Raw genomic sequence first — 24,797 nt, 5'->3', positions numbered from 1 at the left:
TTTTGTACAACTTCATATAAATAGCTGTAAGTCTTGATAGAAGAAGCATACACACATATTTACGGCGTTATCTTATACAATTCAAGATCCATCCCCGTGCTGGGCAAACAGGTTTTGAAGCTGTTTGAGCTAAGATTTTCAAGTTATTCACATAATGAAAACCTATACTTTGTTTCGGCCGAATTCCCTCATTCAAATGCATGTAATCGTAGGAAACGCACTGTCTTGACGAAATAAAGCGTTTTTGTACAACTTCATATAAATAGCTGTAAGTCTTGATAGAAGAAGCATTCACACATATTTGTGGCTTTCTCTCATAGAATTCAAGATCCCCGTGCTGGGCAAACAGGTTTTGAAGCTGTTTGAGCTAAGATTTTCAAGTTATTCACATAATGAAAACCTATACTTTGTTTTGGGCGAATTCCCCCATTCAAATGCATGTAATCGTAGGAAACGCACTGTCTTGACGAAATAAAGCGTTTTTGTACAACTTCATAAAAATAGCTGTAAGTTTTGAAAGAAGACTCAGAAACACATATTTACGGCGTTATCTTTTAGAATTCAATATCCATCCCCGTGCTGGGGAAACAGGTTTTGAAGCTGTTTGAGCTAAGATTTTCAAGTTATTCACATAATGAAAACCTATACTTTGTTTCGCGCGAATTCCCCCATTCAAATGCATGTAATCGTAGGAAACGCACTGTCTTGACGAAATAAAGCGTTTTTGTACAACTTCATAAAAATAGCTGTAAGTTTTGAAAGAAGACTCAGAAACACATATTTACGGCGTTATCGTATAGAATTCAATATCCATCCCCGTGCTGGGCAAACAGGTTTTGAAGCTGTTTGAGCTAAGATTTTCAAGTTATTCACATAATGAAAACCTATACTTTGTTTCCGCATAATTCCCCCATTCAAATGCATGTAATCGTAGGAAATGCACTGTCTTGACGAAATAAAGCGTTTTTGTACAACTTCATATAAATAGCTGTAAGTCTTGATAGAAGAAGCATACACACATATTTACGGCATTATCTTTTAGAATTCAATATCCATCCCCGTGCTGGGCAAACAGGTTTTGAAGCTGTTTGAGCTAAGATTTTCAAGTTATTCACATAATGAAAACCTATACTTTGTTTTGGGCGAATTGCCCCATTCAAATGCATGTAATCGTAGGAAACGCACTGTCTTGACGAAATAAAGGGTTTTTGTACAACTTCATATAAATAGCTGTAAGTCTTGATAGAAGAAGCATACACACATATTTACGGCGTTATCTTTTAGAATTCAATATCCATCCCCGTGCTGGGCAAACAGGTTTTGAAGCTGTTTGAGCTAAGATTTTCAAGTTATTCACATAATGAAAACCTATACTTTGTTTTGGGCGAATTGCCCCATTCAAATGCATGTAATCGTAGGAAACGCACTGTCTTGACGAAATAAAGCGTTTTTGTACAACTTCATATAAATAGCTGTAAGTCTTGATAGAAGAAGCATACACACATATTTGTGGCTTTCTCTTATACAATTCAAGATCCCCGTGCTGGGCAAACAGCTTTTGAAGCTGTTTGAGCTAAGATTTTCAAGTTATTCACATAATGAAAACCTATACTTTGTTTTGGGCGAATTGCCCCATTCAAATGCATGTAATCGTAGGAAACGCACTGTCTTGACGAAATAAAGCGTTTTTGTACAACTTCATAAAAATAGCTGTAAGTTTTGAAAGAAGACTCAGAAACACATATTTAAGGCGTTATCGTATAGAATTCAATATCCATCCCCGTGCTGGGCAAACAGGTTTTGAAGCTGTTTGAGCTAAGATTTTCAAGTTATTCACATAATGAAAACCTATACTTTGTTTCCGCATAATTCCCCCATTCAAATGCATGTAATCGTAGGAAATGCACTGTCTTGACGAAATAAAGCGTTTTTGTACAACTTCATAAAAATAGCTGTAAGTCTTGATAGAAGAGTCAGACACACATATTTACGGCGTTATCTTTTAGAATTCAATATCCATCCCCGTGCTGGGGAAACAGGTTTTGAAGCTGTTTGAGCTAAGATTTTCAAGTTATTCACATAATGAAAACCTATACTTTGTTTCGCGCGAATTCCCCCATTCAAATGCATGTAATCGTAGGAAATGCACTGTCTTGACGAAATAAAGCGTTTTTGTACAACTTCATAAAAATAGCTGTAAGTTTTGAAAGAAGACTCAGAAACACATATTTGTGGCGTTATCGTATAGAATTCAATATCCATCCCCGTGCTGGGCAAACAGGTTTTGAAGCTGTTTGAGCTAAGATTTTCAAGTTATTCACATAATGAAAACCTATACTTTGTTTCCGCATAATTCCCCCATTCAAATGCATGTAATCGTAGGAAATGCACTGTCTTGACGAAATAAAGCGTTTTTGTACAACTTCATAAAAATAGCTGTAAGTCTTGATAGAAGAGTCAGACACACATATTTACGGCGTTATCTTTTAGAATTCAATATCCATCCCCGTGCTGGGGAAACAGGTTTTGAAGCTGTTTGAGCTAAGATTTTCAAGTTATTCACATAATGAAAACCTATACTTTGTTTCGCGCGAATTCCCCCATTCAAATGCATGTAATCGTAGGAAACGCACTGTCTTGACGAAATAAAGCGTTTTTGTACAACTTCATAAAAATAGCTGTAAGTTTTGAAAGAAGACTCAGAAACACATATTTAAGGCGTTATCTTATACAGTTCAAGATCCCCGTGCTGGGCAAACAGGTTTTGAAGCTGTTTGAGCTAAGATTTTCAAGTTATTCACATAATGAAAACCTATACTTTGTTTCCGCATAATTCCCCCATTCAAATGCATGTAATCGTAGGAAATGCACTGTCTTGACGAAATAAAGCGTTTTTGTACAACTTCATATAAATAGCTGTAAGTCTTGATAGAAGAAGCATACACACATATTTACGGCGTTATCTTTTAGAATTCAATATCCATCCCCGTGCTGGGCAAACAGGTTTTGAAGCTGTTTGAGCTAAGATTTTCAAGTTATTCACATAATGAAAACCTATACTTTGTTTTGGGCGAATTGCCCCATTCAAATGCATGTAATCGTAGGAAACGCACTGTCTTGACGAAATAAAGCGTTTTTGTACAACTTCATATAAATAGCTGTAAGTCTTGATAGAAGAAGCATACACACATATTTACGGCGTTATCTTATACAATTCAAGATCCATCCCCGTGCTGGGCAAACAGGTTTTGAAGCTGTTTGAGCTAAGATTTTCAAGTTATTCACATAATGAAAACCTATACTTTGTTTCGGCCGAATTCCCCCATTCAAATGCATGTAATCGTAGGAAACGCACTGTCTTGACGAAATAAAGCGTTTTTGTACAACTTCATATAAATAGCTGTAAGTCTTGATAGAAGAAGCATTCACACATATTTGTGGCTTTCTCTCATAGAATTCAAGATCCCCGTGCTGGGCAAACAGGTTTTGAAGCTGTTTGAGCTAAGATTTTCAAGTTATTCACATAATGAAAACCTATACTTTGTTTTGGGCGAATTCCCCCATTCAAATGCATGTAATCGTAGGAAACGCACTGTCTTGACGAAATAAAGCGTTTTTGTACAACTTCATAAAAATAGCTGTAAGTTTTGAAAGAAGACTCAGAAACACATATTTACGGCGTTATCTTTTAGAATTCAATATCCATCCCCGTGCTGGGGAAACAGGTTTTGAAGCTGTTTGAGCTAAGATTTTCAAGTTATTCACATAATGAAAACCTATACTTTGTTTCGCGCGAATTCCCCCATTCAAATGCATGTAATCGTAGGAAACGCACTGTCTTGACGAAATAAAGCGTTTTTGTACAACTTCATAAAAATAGCTGTAAGTTTTGAAAGAAGACTCAGAAACACATATTTACGGCGTTATCGTATAGAATTCAATATCCATCCCCGTGCTGGGCAAACAGGTTTTGAAGCTGTTTGAGCTAAGATTTTCAAGTTATTCACATAATGAAAACCTATACTTTGTTTCCGCATAATTCCCCCATTCAAATGCATGTAATCGTAGGAAATGCACTGTCTTGACGAAATAAAGCGTTTTTGTACAACTTCATATAAATAGCTGTAAGTCTTGATAGAAGAAGCATACACACATATTTACGGCGTTATCTTTTAGAATTCAATATCCATCCCCGTGCTGGGCAAACAGGTTTTGAAGCTGTTTGAGCTAAGATTTTCAAGTTATTCACATAATGAAAACCTATACTTTGTTTTGGGCGAATTGCCCCATTCAAATGCATGTAATCGTAGGAAACGCACTGTCTTGACGAAATAAAGGGTTTTTGTACAACTTCATATAAATAGCTGTAAGTCTTGATAGAAGAAGCATACACACATATTTACGGCGTTATCTTATACAATTCAAGATCCATCCCCGTGCTGGGCAAACAGGTTTTGAAGCTGTTTGAGCTAAGATTTTCAAGTTATTCACATAATGAAAACCTATACTTTGTTTCGGGCGAATTCCCCCATTCAAATGCATGTAATCGTAGGAAACGCACTGTCTTGACGAAATAAAGCGTTTTTGTACAACTTCATATAAATAGCTGTAAGTCTTGATAGAAGAAGCATTCACACATATTTGTGGCTTTCTCTCATAGAATTCAAGATCCTCGTGCTGGGCAAACAGGTTTTGAAGCTGTTTGAGCTAAGATTTTCAAGTTATTCACATAATGAAAACCTATACTTTGTTTTGGGCGAATTCCCCCAATCAAATGCATGTAATCGTAGGAAACGCACTGTCTTGACGAAATAAAGGGTTTTTGTACAACTTCGTATAAATAGCTGTAAGTCTTGATAGAAGAAGCATACACACATATTTGTGGCTTTCTCTTATACAATTCAAGATCCATCCCCGTGCTGGGCAAACAGGTTTTGAAGCTGTTTGAGTTAAGATTTTCAAGTTATTCACATATTGAAAACCTATACTTTGTTTTGGGCGAATTCCCCAATTCAAATGCATGTAATCGTAGGAAACGCACTGTCTTGACGAAATAAAGGGTTTTTGTACAACTTCATATAAATAGCTGTAAGTTTTGATAGAAGAAGGATTCACACATATTTGTGGCTTTCTTTTATAGAATTCAAGATCCTCGTGCTCGGCAAACAGGTTTTGAAGCTGTTTGAGCTAAGATTTTCAAGTTATTCACATAATGAAAACCTATACTTTGTTTCGGGCGACTTGCCCCATTCAAATGCATGTATTCGTAGCAAACGCACTGTCTTGACGAAATAAAGGGTTTTTGTACAACTTCATATAAATAGCTGTAAGTCTTGATACACTGTAAAACCTAATAAGTTCACAGAACTCAAAAATTGTTGTGTAACAGATTACACAACAATTTTTGAGTGATGTTTTTAAAAGTTTTAAGTTTAACTAAAATAAAAGTTATAGTTGCAGTTGCCTTAAATTACCTCAATGTTAACTCATAAACGTTGATATTCCTCAACTTATAATTAGGGAGTAATAAACTCAAAATTTTCAATATTTTTCAACTTAATTAAGGTGGGAAATACACTCAAAATATTTTACATATTGCAACTCATACGATGTGGGAAATAAACTCAAACTTTTTCATATTTTCTAACTTATAATATGGGAAATAACACTTAAAATCTTCAATATTTTTTAAATACTGTGGGAAATACACTTACAAATAATTCTAAACTGTTTGCCCAGTAAATTATAATCAGCTAAAAGTGTTAGAAAACATGAAAGTAACAACACTAACAATTTAACAACTTTTTATTAAACACCATGTGCTTTTAAAAAGGCACAAACAACAGAGCTCACTCATAAAAAAGTGGTTCATAAATAAAACAAGAGAAAAAGACTCCAAGGGTCCATCCATCCATTCGCTTCCGCTTACCCTATTCAGGGTCGCGGGGGACTCCAAGGGTCTCCATCTCAATTCTAAAATTCAATAACATTTTCAGTATTAACAGCAATTGCAGCTATTAGAACATTGAGGCATTTAACACTTACTGTACCTTGACAGCTGCAGCTCACTTTCTTTTTTAAAAATACATAAAAAACAGTACTGGTTTCCACTGCTGTACTTATAGGGAACAAACATCAAGGCAGTGCATTTATGTATTAGGCAACAGAACATTAAACATGAATAGTGCATGAACTGAACAGTCATTCATCTTAAATGTGAGGTAGAAAAGCCAAATGATTAGGAAAAAAAACAAACAAAAAAAAGCTTCCTCAATACTCAGCTCAACAAGTAGTCCATTCTGAGTGATTCACTCATTGAACAAATCATTCTTCAGCGTCAGTAGACGCCCTTTCAGTGGTTTGTTGTCCTCAAGGCACATCATAACCTTCTGAATAAATGTGAATGTAAGCTCAAGTTTCTTTGGGTATTGTAGGTCTAGTGCATAGATGTACCTAAAGAGCAGGAGAAATGACTCAGCCAGATTTGTGGGACCATTCACAAGTATTTCATCCTCAACGACAATGCAGATGCTTTCGGGACTGAAGAGAGCCGAATCAGTAGTGTCATCCGTGACAACTGTCAGCAGAGCCACAGGAGTGTCAGTGAGGTCTGGACTATCTGCTGACTGCAAAACAAAAATAATACAAGAATGAGTTCAGCCCCACAAGGACACAAATCATGCTATTGATTAGAGGTGTGAATCTTCATAAGTCGCACGTTTCTTTTAGGATTATAATATAATTTGATATGGGGATACATCATGATGCATTACAATAATCTTAATTTGGGTTTGGTTTTAAAACATATGTTTAAATAAATGTTTTCAATAATTCAATTTCAATTCAATTTTATTTATATAGCGCCAAATCCCAACAAAAGTCGCCTCAAGGCGCTTCATAGATACAGAGAAAAACCCAACAATCATATGACCCCCTATGAGCAAGCACTTTGGCGACAGTGGGAAGGAAAAACTCCCTTTTAACAGGAAGAAACCTCCGGCAGAACCAGGCTCAGGGAGGGGCGGCCATCTGCTGCGACCGGTTGGGGTGAGAGAAGGAAAACAGGATAAAGACATGCTGTGGAAGAGAGACAGAGGTTAATAACAGATATGATTCAAAACAGAGAGGTCTGTTAATACATAGAGAGCGAGAAAGGTGACTGGAAAGGAAAAACTCAATGCATCATGGGAATCCCCCGGCAGCCTACATCTATTGCAGCATAACTAAGGGAGGATTCAGGGTCACCTGGTCCAGCCCTAACTATATGCTTTAGCAAAAAGGAAAGTTTTAAGCCTAATCTTAAAAGTAGAGATAGTGTCTGTCTCCCGAATCCAAACTGGAAGCTGGTTCCACAGAAGAGGGGCCTGAAAACTGAAGGCTCTCCCTCCCATTCTACTTTTAAATACTCTAGGAACAACAAGTAGGCCTGCAGAGCGAGAGCGAAGTGCTCTAATAGGGTAATATGGTACTACAAGGTCATTAAGATAAGATGGGGCCTGATTATTTAAGACCTTGTATGTGAGGAGCAGGATTTTGAATTCAATTCTGGATTTAACAGGAAGCCAATGAAGGGAAGCCAAAACAGGAGAAATATGCTCTCTCTTTCTAGTCCCTGTCAGTACTCTTGCTGCAGCATTTTGGATTAGCTGAAGGCTTTTCAGTGAGTTTTTTGGACATCCTGACAATAATGAATTGCAGTAGTCCAGCCTGGAAGTAATAAATGCATGAACTAATTTTTCAGCGTCACTCTGAGACAGGATATTTCTAATTTTAGAGATGTTGCGCAAATGGAAGAACGCAGTCTTACATATTTGTTTAATATGTGCGTTGAAGGACATATCCTGGTCAAAAATGACTCCAAGGTTCCTCACAGTGTTACTGGAGGCCAAGGTAATGCCATCCAGAGTAAGAATCTGGTTAGATACCATATTTCTAAGCTTTTCAGCGCCGAGTACAATGACTTCAGTTTTATCTGAGTTAAGAAGCAGAAAGTTAGTGGCCATCCAAGTCTTTATGTCTTTAAGACATTCCTGCAGTTTAACTAATTGGTGTGTGTTATCTGGCTTCATGGACAGATAGAGCTGGGTGTCATCTGCATAGCAGTGAAAATGTATGCTATGTCTTCCAATGATGCTGCCTAGGGGAAGCATGTATAATGTAAACAGAATTGGTCCTAGCACTGAACCCTGTGGAACTCCATAATTAACCTCAGTGTGTGAAGAGGACTCTCCATTTACATGCACAAATTGGAGTCTATTAGATAGATATGATACAAACCACTGCAGTGCAGTACCTGTAATACCTACAGCATGTTCTAATCGCTCTAATAGGATATTATGGTCAACAGTATCGAATGCTGCACTAAGGTCAAGAAGGACAAGCACAGAGATGAGTCCACTGTCAGAGGCCATAAGAAGATCATTTGTAACCTTCACTAAAGCTGTTTCTGTGCTGTGATGAACTCTGAAACCTGACTGAAACTCTTCAAATAAACCATTCCTCTGCAGATGATCTGTTAGCTGTTTGACAACTACTCTTTCAAGGATTTTTGATATGAAAGGAAGGTTGGAGATTGGCCTATAATTAGCTAAGACTGCTGGGTCTAGAGATGGCTTTTTGAGTAAAGGTTTAACTGCAGCCACCTTGAAGGCCTGTGGTACATAGCCGATTATTAGAGATAGGTTGATCATATATAAGATCGAAGAATTAATCAATGGCAGGACTTCTTTGAGCAGTTTTGTAGGAATGGGGTCTAAAAGACACGTTGATGGTTTGGAGGAAGTAATAATAAATATATGCCAAGATATTTGTTTTTGTTATTTACCAAACATTTCTCTGACCACAACATGGCACCTCCAAAAAAAAAAAGAACACTTGAATTTTAAAAGGGAGATAGTTTTTATCTGTGGATTTGTTTTTGTTTAATAATCTTTCAACTATTTTCATGTTTTCTGGTTTATGCGTAACAATCTTCTTGCAATCTTATTCAACAATAGTTGATATATGGGAGAAAACAAATCAGATGAGGACTGTGTTGAACCTCCTTCCTGATATACACCCTGGTTCTCCTTGAGTTCTGAGCGATGTCATATGTTTGACTGAACAGCTAGGCAAAGGGGTTGATGCTGAGGCCAGTACACTTACATCACAAGTCCTGAATAACGTGGAGGCATCTTCACACAGGTACACAGGAAGTGCACGAAGGACGAGGGCCCGTCTTGTATTTACATCATGCTGTCTCTAGATGAACATACAATACAATGCAGAGTAAAAACAAAGTGTTGGATAGCCATGTTCTGATTGTCATTGTTATAGATCAGGGGTGTCCAAACTTTTTGTGTAACAGGCTAAACTTGTCAATCTAGAAGGGTAACCCTACCCTACCCTACCCATAGATGGTAAATTCAGTATTTTGGATTTTTTTTTTTGATATTTTGATAGGATAGATTTTGTCAAGATGTCCTTCTCCTAAAATGACAACCTTGTATCCATGGCATAATCACTTAATCTCGGGGCACAGTTGAAGCAATTGACACTATGGCTTCTTATAGCTGTGTACAAACCATCTGTTAATGTAATTCTGAATCATGTGAAATGAAAAATTTACCCGAATGTCATAAATTCTCATGAGCTTTGCTAGCTCCTCTGCAATCTTGCCAGTCTTGATGGCCTTGTCTCGGAACAAAGTGATGAGTCTAGGCGTGTGTCTGTCCAGCTCCTTGTAGAATTGAGTGCGCAGGTTAACATTGTTGATTCGGTGGAACTCTGCCACCACCTGTACATGAACAGAAATACACAGAAATGAACAAAGATGAATTAGGAACAGAATTGTGAATGTATTTTAAAAAGTTCTCAGGTTAGCAAAACCAGAGAAATTCTAATCAGAACCAAGGCCAAAATAGAAAGTTATTCGTCATTCTTTGTAATGTTATGTAAAGGAAATTTAAATAAATAAACTTCTAGAGACTTTGTTTACTGTGAATGGGGAAAAAAAAAACGTCACAGAGTGATGTGTTGTCATTTTACATCTGCCATTTGCTTTTGGTAAATTGTTTGAAAATCTAGACTTTTAAAAACTGGGAGAACAGTAAAGAGACAGACAGACATATATATACACATATATACATACATACACACACACACTTTTTATGTTATTTTTTTTTTTACCTGTGACTCCATAAGTAGGGCTGGCCATCTGTCCACGACTTCTCTCACTCGTGGAGCTACAACAGCTCCAACAATTTCTTGGCGACGTAGGGCATAGGTTGTGTCCATGAGCTTGCCTATGACTAAGTAGTTTCTCTCAGTCTTTTCGACTTCATGCATGATCTGTTCTCTCATTTTTTCCAGAGAGGCTGGGGTTTGATCCTTCGGCAGGTTGGTGATGTAGTTGACCTCAGCTTTTCGAGCTTTCTTTATGTTTTGATGGGGGTGATCATTGTTGGGGTTGTTTCGGCTCCGCGTCCCTGTGTTGATGGCTACTTCTGCAACCCCAGCTTTGGCCAGATTGGTACGGTAAGATGCAAGCTTGTACCCCATGTGGCGTTTCCATCCCAACGCCCCGTCTTCACCAGCTGTCATTCTGAGACATGGATGAGCTCTAATCAAAGCTTGAGCAGCCATTGCCAATTTCTTGTCATGTGCGTATGCTTTAAAACTGTAGATTGTTTCTGCCATTTTTTTAAGGATTTCACTCTTCTGTGATCTCTTTAACTTCAGCAATTTTCCTGATTCTTCATAAACTCGATTTCCTTCTTCTAGTATATGATCCATTTCATAACCAAAACTAGGAACAACAAATTCATCAGGCCAACTCTTCTGGCGCTGTATCGCAGGTAGATGTGGGAGTATGTCTGTGTCAGAAGATGCAGTAGAGAAGGTGTTGCTTTCAGGTCTGACAACTCTTAATCTGCCCTTCTCTGGTAACTCCTGGATGTCCACAAGGAGACAAAGATCACCATCAAAGTCCGGATCCTCATAGTGAAGGCTAAAGTCCCCATCCAGTCTTGGCTTGAACCTCTCTTGAATTATTTCTTTCAGCTCCTCCACTGACTTTGGTCGCTCAAGTAGAGTAAGTTTCAGGGCGGTGTCTCGTTCAACATACACACGCAGCACATGCTTCTGGGCAGCAGCCATCTTTTGGTTCCTAGGGGGGAAAAAAAAGAAAGGAAAAAAAACCCATTAATTTTTATGGAGAGTAAAGGTGATACAAACAATGTACACAAGTCCATAGCCTCACTTGAACGATGGGAAGTATGGAAGGACACCTGCTGGAGTGAGGCAGTTTATTCATGGACCCACTGCCCAGCACAGCTCCAAGAGAATGTGGAAGTCAGCTGTTAACCTGCTTCAACAAATCTTCAATGTAATAATATGAAATGTTTTGGTGTCAAGAGCAATCTTCCATCTACGTTGTAAGCACAGAGAGGTGTTTTGTCATTTAGCTCTGATGGGGTGTGAACAGCCAGATTATTTGGGAAAAGTTCGTAAGATCTCAGGTGTTCAATGTAGTGTGATATGTGCCTTTGGCAAAGAAAGACAACACTACTATTAACCAGGAGAACCTGTTCAATTCTACAGAACTTAGGCAGTCCTCCCTCTTGTCCAACAGACAAAAACATTCCTACATTATAATCAGTTCCATTAGGGTCTGGCTTAAAGGTGTCAAGGAGGCGCCTCAGTCTGGCTGGTTGAGCCTTGTCAAATTAGCGCGAACAATTTAGCTGAACTTCGTTCGTAGCACCGAGTTCGACCAGTGTGTAATGTTAAGCTGAATCAGGCGATGCATTTTTCCGCAAGCCTTGACTTGTAGAGCTCGCTTAGTAGAATACCCCTCTAAACTGTTAAAAGGATTTCGAGATTATCTCACAACCACACATTTGAGACTACGAAAAAATACAAACATGTGTCTAATTACCATCATGATAACACACTCATGTTGTTTATTATTGTTCGCTTCATGCTAGCACACACACACACACACATAGCTCAACAACGTAAACTACTGACTGTGCAACACGGACACTTATTGAAATAAGTATACTCACAATACGCACGTGCATTACCGGCGAATACGACAACCGGTAGAAACGGACAGTAGAAAGTTTTAGTAGAAAGTTCAAACGCATGGCGCTAGAACCAGTGTTGCCAACTCCTCAGTAAGAAAAATCGCTATTGGCTGTCCTAAAAGTAGCTAGAAGTCGCTAAATGACGTCATCGCCTAATTTGCATAATTGGTCATGCTAATATAATTGTAACTTAAGTTGTTGGAGAGAGAAATAACATCGTGGAAGAGACATAAAGTGAGTAAAAAACGTCCTAAATGCATTTAGAGTTTATTTAGAACTACGAATTAAATTTATTTTAGCAATAATTGTTTTTTAAAATGTCACAATTCCAACCCTGCTCCTTTATCCTATGGAACGCCAGGACTGCCATAATGAATTAATTAAATACACCATTAAATAATTAATTAAATGTGTCAATAATTAATTAAAATGGGAAATAATTAATTATATAAATAGTTATGACACATGTAATTAATTAATTATTGGCACATTTAATTAATTATTTATGTATTTCACATTTTAATTAATTATTGACACATTTAATTAATTATTGACACATTTAATTAATTATTTATTGACACATTTAATTAATTATTTATGTATTTCACATTTTAATTAATTATTGACACATTTAATTAATTATTTAATGATATATTTATTTATTTCATTTTGGCAGTCCTGGCGCCTGGCTCTCAACATGAAATAATTTTATCTGTCAACCTCACCCATCAAACTGAGGGGGCGGGGTTAACGCTGATCGACTCAAAACCATTGCTTTGGCCTGGTGGCCATTGTTTTTAGCACACAACAACCAGCATGTGGAAACTAACAGAACTGAACTTTGAAAAACCCTGTTTGTGTGTGTCACCAAATACAGTTTTAATATTTTTTTAGCCGAGAATGTAGTGGTTTAATCTTCATGTGTCTGGTCGGTTTCTCAAGATACAGCCTCTTTGCAAAAGTGCTTCGATGATTTCGGAGATATCTGCCCAGTCTCACGGCAAAGCGTGGATAGACCCGCTCGCCTCGCAAGCAATCGAGCTGTTATTACCACCGACAAAGCGCAGGCCCCGGTACACAGCTGTAATAACCCCCGCTGACACGGACTTCTTTTACTGAGGTTATATTTATCAGGGTTTTATTTCCTGATGTTCTTATGTGTCCTACGTGTTTCACTCGCCAATTCTGAATTATGACTAACATTAAAAACATGTTTAAGGAGGAGAGAGAGCAAATAAATTCGATTAACAGCTGATCTTTGGGTTTTTGTTCAGTAATCAGCGTGACCTGTGTATAAACGCATAAAAGAGATAACGTTGGTGTTTCTGTCATGTAGTAACTGCTGGCTTTAACTGTACAAAGGTTGTTCGAAACTATGACACACATACAGACTTCATGATGTTCGACTAATATTTTTATTGTGAATATTAATCATGAGGGTAAATGGACCTGTACACCACAGAGCGAGGTCAGCATCTCCACGATATCTTCAGCTCTCTGAGGTAACACAGAGTTTCCCAGCTGACTAATCTAACTGTCATCTACGAATAGTTCACGGGTCATATCAATATGATTTTACAGAAAAGCATCCTTAATACTGCCAACTATTCCAGAGACGTGAAAATCTACAGCATAAAGAACACAAAAATATAGCAGTCTAACGCAACACTGTAACAGAGATGAACGCGTCAGTTTGTCAAAGTGGAATGAAAGCGATTGGTTGAACAGGTGTTCGTGATCTGTGTTATACATTTAATAAATTACCAAATGAACGCAAGAAACGAGCAAACCGGTTCCGACAATTTGAGTCTGTGTTCCCTCAGCTGCAGACTCGCTGCTGTTTAAATGTTTGAGAGGAAGATTAGATATAAAGCAAACGTCAAACATAGACTCAGTCTGCGTTCACATTTGATATGAGGCCAGGACGGATAATGGCTGTGTCCTGTTTTAAGATCATACATGTAAAATTGTTGTCTGACCTCCGTCGATCCAGCCGCTCAGAGTTAACTGAAGTTAACCTGGATAAATTATAGTTAAGGAGTATCACAGATAACACCCACGTGAGCTGTGTGACTGTTCACCACTACACTGAAATCAGTAGGCTATTACTGAAATACACGTGCTATTTCATAAACTATGATATAAATACTAAAGTCCTACTAACATGTTTAGTTTTAAAGGACACCTTCCTGCCTTTAGTCTCATTCATTAGCAGTATTAGTTTTCTTCTAACATCCAGAAGTCTGCACCATGTGTTTCATAGTTTGTAACAAACCTTTGACAGTTAAACATAACATGACCGAAAAAGCAAAAAAATAAATAAATGAATAAAAAGAGAGAGAGAGAGAGAGAAAAATCACACAAATTATATGTTAACCTCATTTATTTTTAGTTAAGTAAACTCTAAAAATTCTAACAGATCGCTGGTGCTTAGAAAACCTATTAAAAAACAGATGATATAATATTTCTGTCCAGGTTGCAGTCTGCATTATGAACATGTAGTTGGAAACTCTGCTCCTCTCGGTGGAAATGCGCCTTCTCTTTCCTCTTTGTATAAAAACATTTTAAAAGTCAGTTTAATCTCAAAATTTACTGTTAAATCCAAAACACACCAGATAAAGAAAAGCGAATGGCTCAGTCTAACACATGTGCCAGTGAACCATTAAACGTCTGTAAAACGGTGCAGTTATGAAACGTAACTTTAACCTCAGCCAAACCGATTTGCTCAGTTGTAAATAAAACAGCGAAGTAAACGTGACCTGACAGACAGAACCTGAGTGAATTAAGTCCAGCGTTTAACACTGAGAGCTAAAACTCAGGTGAGGTTTCAAAGCTGTGTGCCGGTGATTGGACATCAGCCGCTGATGAAGTGGGTTCGCCTATAAAGTGCTCTGTTGGGAAACAAGTTCCAGCAGCTCTGCGCTCGGGAAAAACTATATTTACTTATCTTGTGCAGAAAAATGTGCTGAGGTTGCGTAATATCGAGCACCGGCTGCCCAGTTAAACTGTGACTATCACCAGGTAACGTGGGCGTGTTTCTTGAATTAGCAGCAGGTGTTAAACAGCTGACAGGTGAGGAGGAGGATGCATGCAGGTAAACTGAGGGCCTGTTGAGCTGATCGCTGGTTTCGTGAGAAAAATGTCAGCTCGTTCTTTATGTTACAGAAGCACAGAGACACAAGACCAGGTGGAAAGAGACGATCATTCGGTGAAAATGAGAATCTGCGAATGCAACACGTGGAACACGGAGAGTGGAATATGTAAACAAACCGGTTAACGTAACCCCCTCGGTGCACTCTGCATGCTGACTGTTAGCAGAGCAAGTGACATCTCTGAAAACATCTGAGCACTTTTGCAAACATGTTCTATGTTGACAACCTGACCCGACATGTGAAGATTACAGCGCGACATTCGCAGCTAAAACACTGTTAAAAGTGTAGTTGGTGACAGAAAAACGGGGTATTTTAAAACTACACCACCAACATTGCTGCCTGTGATTTGAAATGCATTCTGGGATACCTGGCTGCCCCAAGTCTACACAAGCAATCGATTATCTAGGATCGACCTGTTTTGACTTACTTTGCACGACAACCAATCAAATGTTAGAGAAGCTGCATAGGCAGCGTTAACCCCGCCCCCTGCGTTTGATGGGTGAGGTTGACAGATAAAATTATTTCATGATGAGAGCCAGGCGCCAGGACTGCCAAAATGAAATAAATAAATATATCATTAAATAATTAATTAAATGTGTCAATAATTAATTAAAATGTGAAATACATAAATAATTAATTAAATGTGTCAATAATTAATTAAATGTGTCAATAATTAATTAAAATGTGAAATACATAAATAATTAATTAAATGTGTCAATAATTAATTAATTACATGTGTCATAACTATTTATTTAATTAATTATTTCCCATTTTAATTAATTATTGACACATTTAATTAATTATTTAATGGTGTATTTAATTAATTCATTATGGCAGTCCTGGCGTTCCATATTATCCGGGCTTGGACCGGCAAAAGCAACCTGAAATAGGCACTCTGGTGGAGTTACTGTGTGTGTGTGTGTTTTAAACCTGATCCACAAAACAGCATAACAGTAAAAGAAGAACTGACTGCGTTACAGTCGGTGCGGAGCAGCGGCTTCGCTCATGCGCGATTCATTTGCAGTTCGGATGCACAGGTGTGAACATCTCCTGCCCTGATAGCAGCTGGGGGAGGACTATCCTCCAACGTGAGCGCTTTGGCACGGGCGAGGTGCCCACGGCAGCACCGCTGCTTGTTGTGAGTAAGAGCGATACCTGCTTTCACGTCAAAAAGTCGTCATAAATAAGTCTCCAATAACACCAGAAAAAGTCGCCAGATTTGACGCTAGTCGCTTTTTAGAAAAAAAGTCGCTAAGGGGGTCTGAAAACTCGCTAAATATAGCGACAAAGTCGCTAAGTTGGCACCACTGGCTAGAACTGCCACCGTCAACTTCCCGGGCAAGAATACAATGCATTATGGGAAATGTTGTCCCCCACGGAAAACCGCCAAAACGTTACACCGTACTAATTTGAAATAACATTACGTATTTGTCACATTCGAAAACTTCTAAAATTACAATTACTTGGATTCGAATTTATTTATAACAAACATTCACTGTGTACAAAGTACGAATATATTTCCAGTAAAAAATAAAAAAGAATGTTTATCGAAATTAAATTTAAACAAAACAAAAACATTATAGACTTACCAAATTTAGGGCAGTTGATGAAAAAAAATAAGGTGGTGGTCGTGGTGGGTTGAAGTTGGGGACTCTTAATCCACACGGGCTGGCCAAATCTTCCCCGCATCAAGGTAAATTCAAGATGGCTGACTCAGCTTTCCTGAGGGAGCGACAAGACTCCACCCACCAGAACGTCACTAATATATGCTTCTTAAACTTTTTGAGCGTTCCAAACAAATTAGCTAAAAAATATTGAGCCCTATTCAATTAAAGTTGCATAAAAGCCAACAGAGCTCAATACTTTATAGTTTGCTCAACTACAAAACGACATTTGAGTGTTATGAGCTTATTAGTTATGGACTGGTTCTTATATAGCGCTTTTCTACTCATTTGAGCACTCAAAGCGCTTTACACAACTTGTGCATTCACCCATTCAGACCCATTCGCACAAGAACATCTTTCGAATTGCTTTATAGCTAACATTCACACACATTCATACTCCGATGGATGCATCGGAGAGCAATTTGAGGTTAGTATCTTGCCCAAGGATATTTGGCATGCAGACTAGGGGAAGCCAGGAATCGAACTACCAACCTTCCGATCAGTAGATGACCTGCTCTACCACCTGAGCTACAACCACCCCAGTTATGAGCTAGAACAACTGTTAGGGATTACAGTGTAGAAGAAGCATACACACATATTTGTGGCTTTCTCTTATACAATTCAATATCCATCCCCGTGCTGGGCAAACAGGTTTTGAAGCTGTTTGAGCTAAGATTTTCAAGTTATTCACATAATGAAAACCTATACTTTGTTTTGGGCGAATTGCCCCATTCAAATGCATGTAATCGTAGGAAGCGCACTGTCTTGACGAAATGAAGGGTTTTTGTACAACTTCATATAAATAGCTGTAAGTTTTGATAGAAGACTGAGACACACATATTTACGGCGTTATCTTTTAGAATTCAATATCCATCCCCGTGCTGGGCAAACAGGTTTTGAAGCTGTTTGAGCTAAGATTTTCAAGTTATTCACATAATGAAAACCTATACTTTGTTTTGGGCGAATTCCCCCATTCAAATGCATGTAATCGTAGGAAACGCACTGTCTTGACGAAATAAAGGGTTTTTGTACAACTTCATATAAATAGCTGTAAGTCTTGATAGAAGAAGCATATACACATATTTGTGGCTTTCTCTTATACAATTCAAGATCCATCCCCGTGCTGGGCAAACAGGTTTTGAAGCTGTTTGAGCTAAGATCTTCAAGTTATTCACATAATGAAAACCTATACTTTGTTTTGTGCGAAATGCCCCATTCAAATGCATGTAATCGTAGGAAACGCACTGTCTTGACGAAATAACGCGTTTTTGTACAACTTCATATAAATAGCTGTAAGTGTTGATAGAAGACTCAGACACACATATTTACGGCGTTATCTTTTAGAATTCAATATCCATCCCCGTGCTGGGCAAACAGGTTTTGAAGCTGTTTGAGCTAAGATTTTCAAGTTATTCACATAATGAAAACCTATACTTTGTTTTGGGCGAATTGCCCCATTCAAATGCATGTAATCGTAGGAAACGCACTGTCTTGACGAAATAAAGGGTTTTTGTACAACTTCATATAAATAGCTGTAAGTTTTGATAGACGACTCAGACACACATATTTACGGCTTTCTCTTATACAATTCAATATTCATCCCCGTGCTGGGAAAACAGGTTTTGAAGCTGTTTCAGCTAAGATTTTCAAGTTATTCACATAATGAAAACCTATACTTTGTTTCGGCCGAATTCCCCCATTCAAATGCATGTAATCGTAGGAAACGCACTGTCTTGACGAAATAAAGCGTTTTTGTACAACTTCATATAAATAGCTGTAAGTCTTGATAGAAGAAGCATACACACATATTTGTGGCTTTCTCTTATACAATTCAATATCCATCCCCGTGCTGGGCAAACAGGTTTTGAAGCTATTTGAGCTAAGATTTTCAAGTTATTCACATAATGAAAACCTATACTTTGTTTCGGGCGAATTTCCCCATTCAAATGCATGTAATCGTACGAAACGCACTGTCTTGACGAAATAAAGCGTTTTTGTACAACTTCATATAAATAGCTGTAAGTCTTGATAGAAGAAGCATACACACATATTTGTGGCTTTCTCTTATACAATTCAATATCCATCCCCGTGCTGGGCAAACAGGTTTTGAAGCTATTTGAGCTAAGATTTTCAAGTTATTCACATAATGAAAACCTATACTTTGTTTCGGGCGAATTTCCCCATTCAAATGCATGTAATCGTACGAAACGCACTGTCTTGACGAAATAAAGCGTTTTTGTACAACTTCATATAAATAGCTGTAAGTCTTGATAGAAGAAGCATACACACATATTTGTGGCTTTCTCTTATACAATTCAATATCCATCCCCGTGCTGGGCAAACAGGTTTTGAAGCTGTTTGAGCTAAGATTTGACCTATACTTTGTTTCTGCCGAATTCCCCCATTCAAATGCATGTAATCGTAGGAAACGCACTGTCTTGACGAAATAAAGCGTTTTTGTACAACTTCATAAAAATAGCTGTAAGTCTTGTTAGAAGAGTCAGACACACATATTTACGGCGTTATCTTATACAATTCAAGATCCCCGTGCTGGGCAAACATGTTTTGAAGCTGTTTGAGCCAAGATTTTCAAGTTATTCACATAATGAAAACCTATACTTTGTTTTGGGCGCATTCCCCCATTCAAATGCATGTAATCGTAGGAAACGCACTGTCTTGACGAAATAAAGCGTTTTTGTACAACTTCATAAAAATAGCTGTAAGTCTTGATAGAAGAAGCATACACACATATTTACGGCGTTATCTTATACAATTCAAGATCCCCGTGCTGGGCAAACAGGTTTTGAAGCTGTTTGAGCTAAGATTTTCAAGTTATTCACATAATGAAAACCTATACTTTGTTTCGGCAAAATTCCCCCATTCAAATGCATGTAATCGTAGGAAACGCACTGTCTTGACGAAATAAAGCGTTTTTGTACAACTTCATATAAATAGCTGTAAGTCTTGATAGAAGAAGCAGACACACATATTTGTGGCTTTCTCTTATACAATTCAATATCCCCGTGCTGGGCAAACAGGTTTTGAAGCTGTTTGAGCTAAGATTTTCAAGTTATTCACATAATGAAAACCTATACTTTGTTTCGGGCGAGTTCCCCATTCAAATGCATGTAATCGTAGGAAACGCACTGTCTTGACGAAATAAAGCGTTTTTGTACAACTTCATATAAATAGCTGTAAGTTTTGATAGAGGACTCAGACACACATATTTAAGGCGTTATCTTATACAGTTCAAGATCCCCGTGCTGGACAAACAGGTTTTGAAGCTGTTTGAGCTAAGATTTTCAAGTTATTCACATAATGAAAACCTATACTTTGTTTCGGGCGAGTTCCCCATTCAAATGCATGTAATCGTAGGAAACGCACTGTCTTGACGAAATAAAGCGTTTTTGTACAACTTCATAAAAATAGCTGTAAGTCTTGTTAGAAGAGTCAGACACACATATTTAAGGCGTTATCTTATACAGTTCAAGATCCCCGTGCTGGACAAACAGGTTTTGAAGCTGTTTGAGCTAAGATTTTCAAGTTATTCACATAATGAAAACCTATACTTTGTTTCGGGCGAGTTCCCCATTCAAATGCATGTAATCGTAGGAAACGCACTGTCTTGACGAAATAAAGCGTTTTTGTACAACTTCATAAAAATAGCTGTAAGTCTTGTTAGAAGAGTCAGACACACATATTTAAGGCGTTATCTTATACAGTTCAAGATCCCCGTGCTGGGCAAACAAGTTTTGAAGCTGTTTGAGCTAAGATTTTCAAGTTATTCACATAATGAAAACCTATACTTTGTTTTGGGCGAATTGCCCCATTCAAATGCATGTAATCGTAGGAAACGCACTGTCTTGACGAAATAAAGCGTTTTTGTACAACTTCATATAAATAGCTGTAAGTCTTGATAGAAGAAGCATACACACATATTTGTGGCTTTCTCTTATACAATTCAATATCCATCCCCGTGCTGGGCAAACAGGTTTTGAAGCTGTTTGAGCTAAGATTTGACCTATACTTTGTTTCTGCCGAATTCCCCCATTCAAATGCATGTAATCGTAGGAAACGCACTGTCTTGACGAAATAAAGCGTTTTTGTACAACTCCATAAAAATAGCTGTAAGTCTTGATAGAAGAAGCATACACACATATTTACGGCGTTATCTTATACAATTCAAGATCCCCGTGCTGGGCAAACATGTTTTGAAGCTGTTTGAGCCAAGATTTTCAAGTTATTCACATAATGAAAACCTATACTTTGTTTTGGGCGCATTCCCCCATTCAAATGCATGTAATCGTAGGAAACGCACTGTCTTGACGAAATAAAGCGTTTTTGTACAACTTCATAAAAATAGCTGTAAGTCTTGATAGAAGAAGCATACACACATATTTACGGCGTTATCTTATACAATTCAAGATCCCCGTGCTGGGCAAACAGGTTTTGAAGCTGTTTGAGCCAAGATTTTCAAGTTATTCACATAATGAAAACCTATACTTTGTTTCGGCAAAATTCCCCCAGTCAAATGCATGTAATCGTAGGAAACGCACTGTCTTGACGAAATAAAGCGTTTTTGTACAACTTCATATAAATAGCTGTAAGTCTTGATAGAAGAAGCAGACACACATATTTGTGGCTTTCTCTTATACAATTCAATATCCCCGTGCTGGGCAAACAGGTTTTGAAGCTGTTTGAGCTAAGATTTTCAAGTTATTCACATAATGAAAACCTATACTTTGTTTCGGGCGAGTTCCCCATTCAAATGCATGTAATCGTAGGAAACGCACTGTCTTGACGAAATAAAGCGTTTTTGTACAACTTCATATAAATAGCTGTAAGTTTTGATAGAGGACTCAGACACACATATTTAAGGCGTTATCTTATACAGTTCAAGATCCCCGTGCTGGACAAACAGTTTTTGAAGCTGTTTGAGCTAAGATTTTCAAGTTATTCACATAATGAAAACCTATACTTTGTTTCGGGCGAGTTCCTCATTCAAATGCATGTAATCGTAGGAAACGCACTGTCTTGACGAAATAAAGCGTTTTTGTACAACTTCATATAAATAGCTGTAAGTCTTGATAGAAGAAGCATACACACATATTTAAGGCGTTATCTTATACAGTTCAAGATCCCCGTGCTGGGCAAACAAGTTTTGAAGCTGTTTGAGCTAAGATTTTCAAGTTATTCACATAATGAAAACCTATACTTTGTTTCGGGTGAGTTCCCCATTCAAAAATGCATGTAATCGTAGGAAACGCACTGTCTTGACGAAATAAAGCGTTTTTGTACAACTTCATATAAATAGCTGTAAGTCTTGATAGAAGAAGCATACACACATATTTGAGGCCTTATCTTATACAGTTCAAGATCCCCGTGCTGGGCAAACAGGTTTTGAAGCTGTTTGAGCTAAGATTTTCAAGTTATTCACATAATGAAAACCTATACTTTGTTTCGGGCGAGTTCCCCATTCAAATGCATGTAATCGTAGGAAACGCACTGTCTTGACGAAATAAAGCGTTTTTGTACAACTTCATATAAATAGCTGTAAGTTTTGATAGAAGAAGCATACACACATATTTAAGGCGTTATCTTATACAATTCAAGATCCCCGTGCTGGGCAAACAGGTTTTGAAGCTTTTGGAGCTAAGATTTTCAAGTTATTCACATAATGAAAACCTATACTTTGTTTCGGACGAGTGCCCCATTCAAATGCATGTAATCGTAGGAAACGCACTGTCTTGACGAAATAAAGCGTTTATACAACTTCATATAAATAGCTGTAAGTCTTGATAGAAGAAGCATACACACATATTTAAGGCGTTATCTTATACAATTCAAGATCCCCGTGCTGGGCAAACAGGTTTTGAAGCTGTTTGAGCTAAGATTTTCAAGTTATTCACATAATGAAAACCTATACTTTGTTTCGGGCGAGTTCCCCATTCAAATGCATGTAATCGTAGGAAACGCACTGTCTTGACGAAATAAAGCGTTTTTGTACAACTTCATATAAATAGCTGTAAGTCTTGATAGAAGAAGCATACACACATATTTAAGGCGTTATCTTATACAGTTCAAGATCCCCGTGCTGGGCAAACAGGTTTTGAAGCTGTTTGAGCTAAGATTTTCAAGTTATTCACATAATGAAAACCTATACTTTGTTTCGGACGAGTTCCCCATTCAAATGCATGTAATCGTAGGAAACGCACTGTCTTGACGAAATAAAGCGTTTATACAACTTCATATAAATAGCTGTAAGTCTTGATAGAAGATGCATACACACATATTTAAGGCCTTAACTTATACAGTTCAAGATCCCCGTGCTGGGCAAACAGGTTTTGAAGCTGTTTGAGCTAAGATTTTCAAGTTATTCACATAATGAAAACCTATACTTTGTTTCGGGCGAGTTCCCCATTCAAATGCATGTAATCGTAGGAAACGCACTGTCTTGACGAAATAAAGCGTTTTTGTACAACTTCATATAAATAGCTGTAAATCTTGATGAAAGAAGCATACACACATATTTAAGGCCTTATCTTATACAGTTCAAGATCCCCGTGCTGGGCAAACAGGTTTTGAAGCTGTTTGAGCTAAGATTTTCAAGTTATTCACATAATGAAAACCTATACTTTGTTTCGGGCGAGTTCCCCATTCAAATGCATGTAATCGTAGGAAACGCACTGTCTTGACGAAATAAAGCGTTTTTGTACAACTTCATATAAATAGCTGTAAGTTTTGATAGACGACTCAGACACACATATTTAAGGCGTTATCTTATACAGTTCAAGATCCCCGTGCTGGACAAACAGGTTTTGAAGCTGTTTGAGCTAAGATTTTCAAGTTATTCACATAATGAAAACCTATACTTTGTTTCGGGCGAGTTCCCCATTCAAATGCATGTAATCGTAGGAAACGCACTGTCTTGAGGAAATAAAGCGTTTTTGTACAACTTCATATAAATAGCTCTAAGTCTTGATAGAAGAAGCATACACACATATTTAAGGCGTTATCTTATACAGTTCAAGATCCCCGTGCTGGGCAAACAGGTTTTGAAGCTGTTTGAGCTAAGATTTTCAAGTTATTCATATAATGAAAACCTATACTTTGTTTCGGGCGAGTTCCCCATTCAAATGCATGTAATCGTAGGAAACGCACTGTCTTGACGAAATAAAGCGTTTTTGTACAACTTCATATAAATAGCTGTAAGTTTTGATAGACGACTCAGACACACATATTTAAGGCGTTATCTTATACAGTTCAAGATCCCCGTGCTGGGCAAACAGGTTTTGAAGCTGTTTGAGCTAAGATTTTCAAGTTATTCACATAATGAAAACCTATACTTTGTTTCAGACGAGTTCCCCATTCAAATGCATGTAATCGTAGGAAACGCACTGTCTTGACGAAATAAAGCGTTTTTGTACAACTTCATATAAATAGCTGTAAGTCTTGATAGAAGAAGCATACACACATATTTACGGCGTTATCTTATACAGTTCAAGATCCCCGTGCTGGGCAAACAGGTTTTGAAGCTGTTTGAGCTAAGATTTTCAAGTTATTCACATAATGAAAACCTATACTTTGTTTCGGGCGAGTTCCCCATTCAAATGCATGTAATTTTAGGAAACGCACTGTCTTGACGAAATAAAGCGTTTATACAACTTCATATAAATAGCTGTAAGTCTTGATAGGAGAAGCATACACACATATTTAAGGCGTTATCTTATAAAGTTCAAGATCCCCGTGCTGGGCAAACAGATTTTGAAGCTGTTTGAGCTAAGATTTTCAAGTTATTCACATAATGAAAACCTATACTTTGTTTCGGGCGAGTTCCCCATTCAAATGCATGTAATCGTAGGAAACGCACTGTCTTGACGAAATAAAGCGTTTTTGTCCAACTTCATATAAAT

General features: G+C 37.7%; 1 protein-coding gene across 1 annotated transcript; it reads right to left on the bottom strand.

Moving 5' to 3' along the window:
* Positions 1–5,969: 5,969 nt before the first annotated feature.
* Positions 5,970–12,136, bottom strand: LOC148097996 (uncharacterized). Its single transcript, XM_087830920.1, has 5 exons — positions 12,048–12,136; positions 10,168–11,146; positions 9,608–9,775; positions 9,145–9,240; positions 5,970–6,626 (listed from the first exon to the last, which is right to left on the bottom strand). Exons 2-5 carry the CDS (start codon positions 11,134–11,136, stop codon positions 6,309–6,311), a joined length of 1,551 nt encoding a protein of 516 aa, XP_087687046.1. The 5' UTR covers positions 11,137–11,146; positions 12,048–12,136; the 3' UTR covers positions 5,970–6,308.
* Positions 12,137–24,797: the final 12,661 nt, after the last annotated feature.

This window comes from Neolamprologus brichardi, chromosome 17, assembly GCF_056152115.1.
Source record: "Neolamprologus brichardi isolate AB-2024 chromosome 17, ASM5615211v1, whole genome shotgun sequence".
Lineage (NCBI taxonomy): Eukaryota > Metazoa > Chordata > Actinopteri > Cichliformes > Cichlidae > Neolamprologus > Neolamprologus brichardi.
The sequence above is the reverse complement of the archived record's forward strand: the minus strand, read 5'-3'. Positions and strand labels throughout refer to the sequence as shown.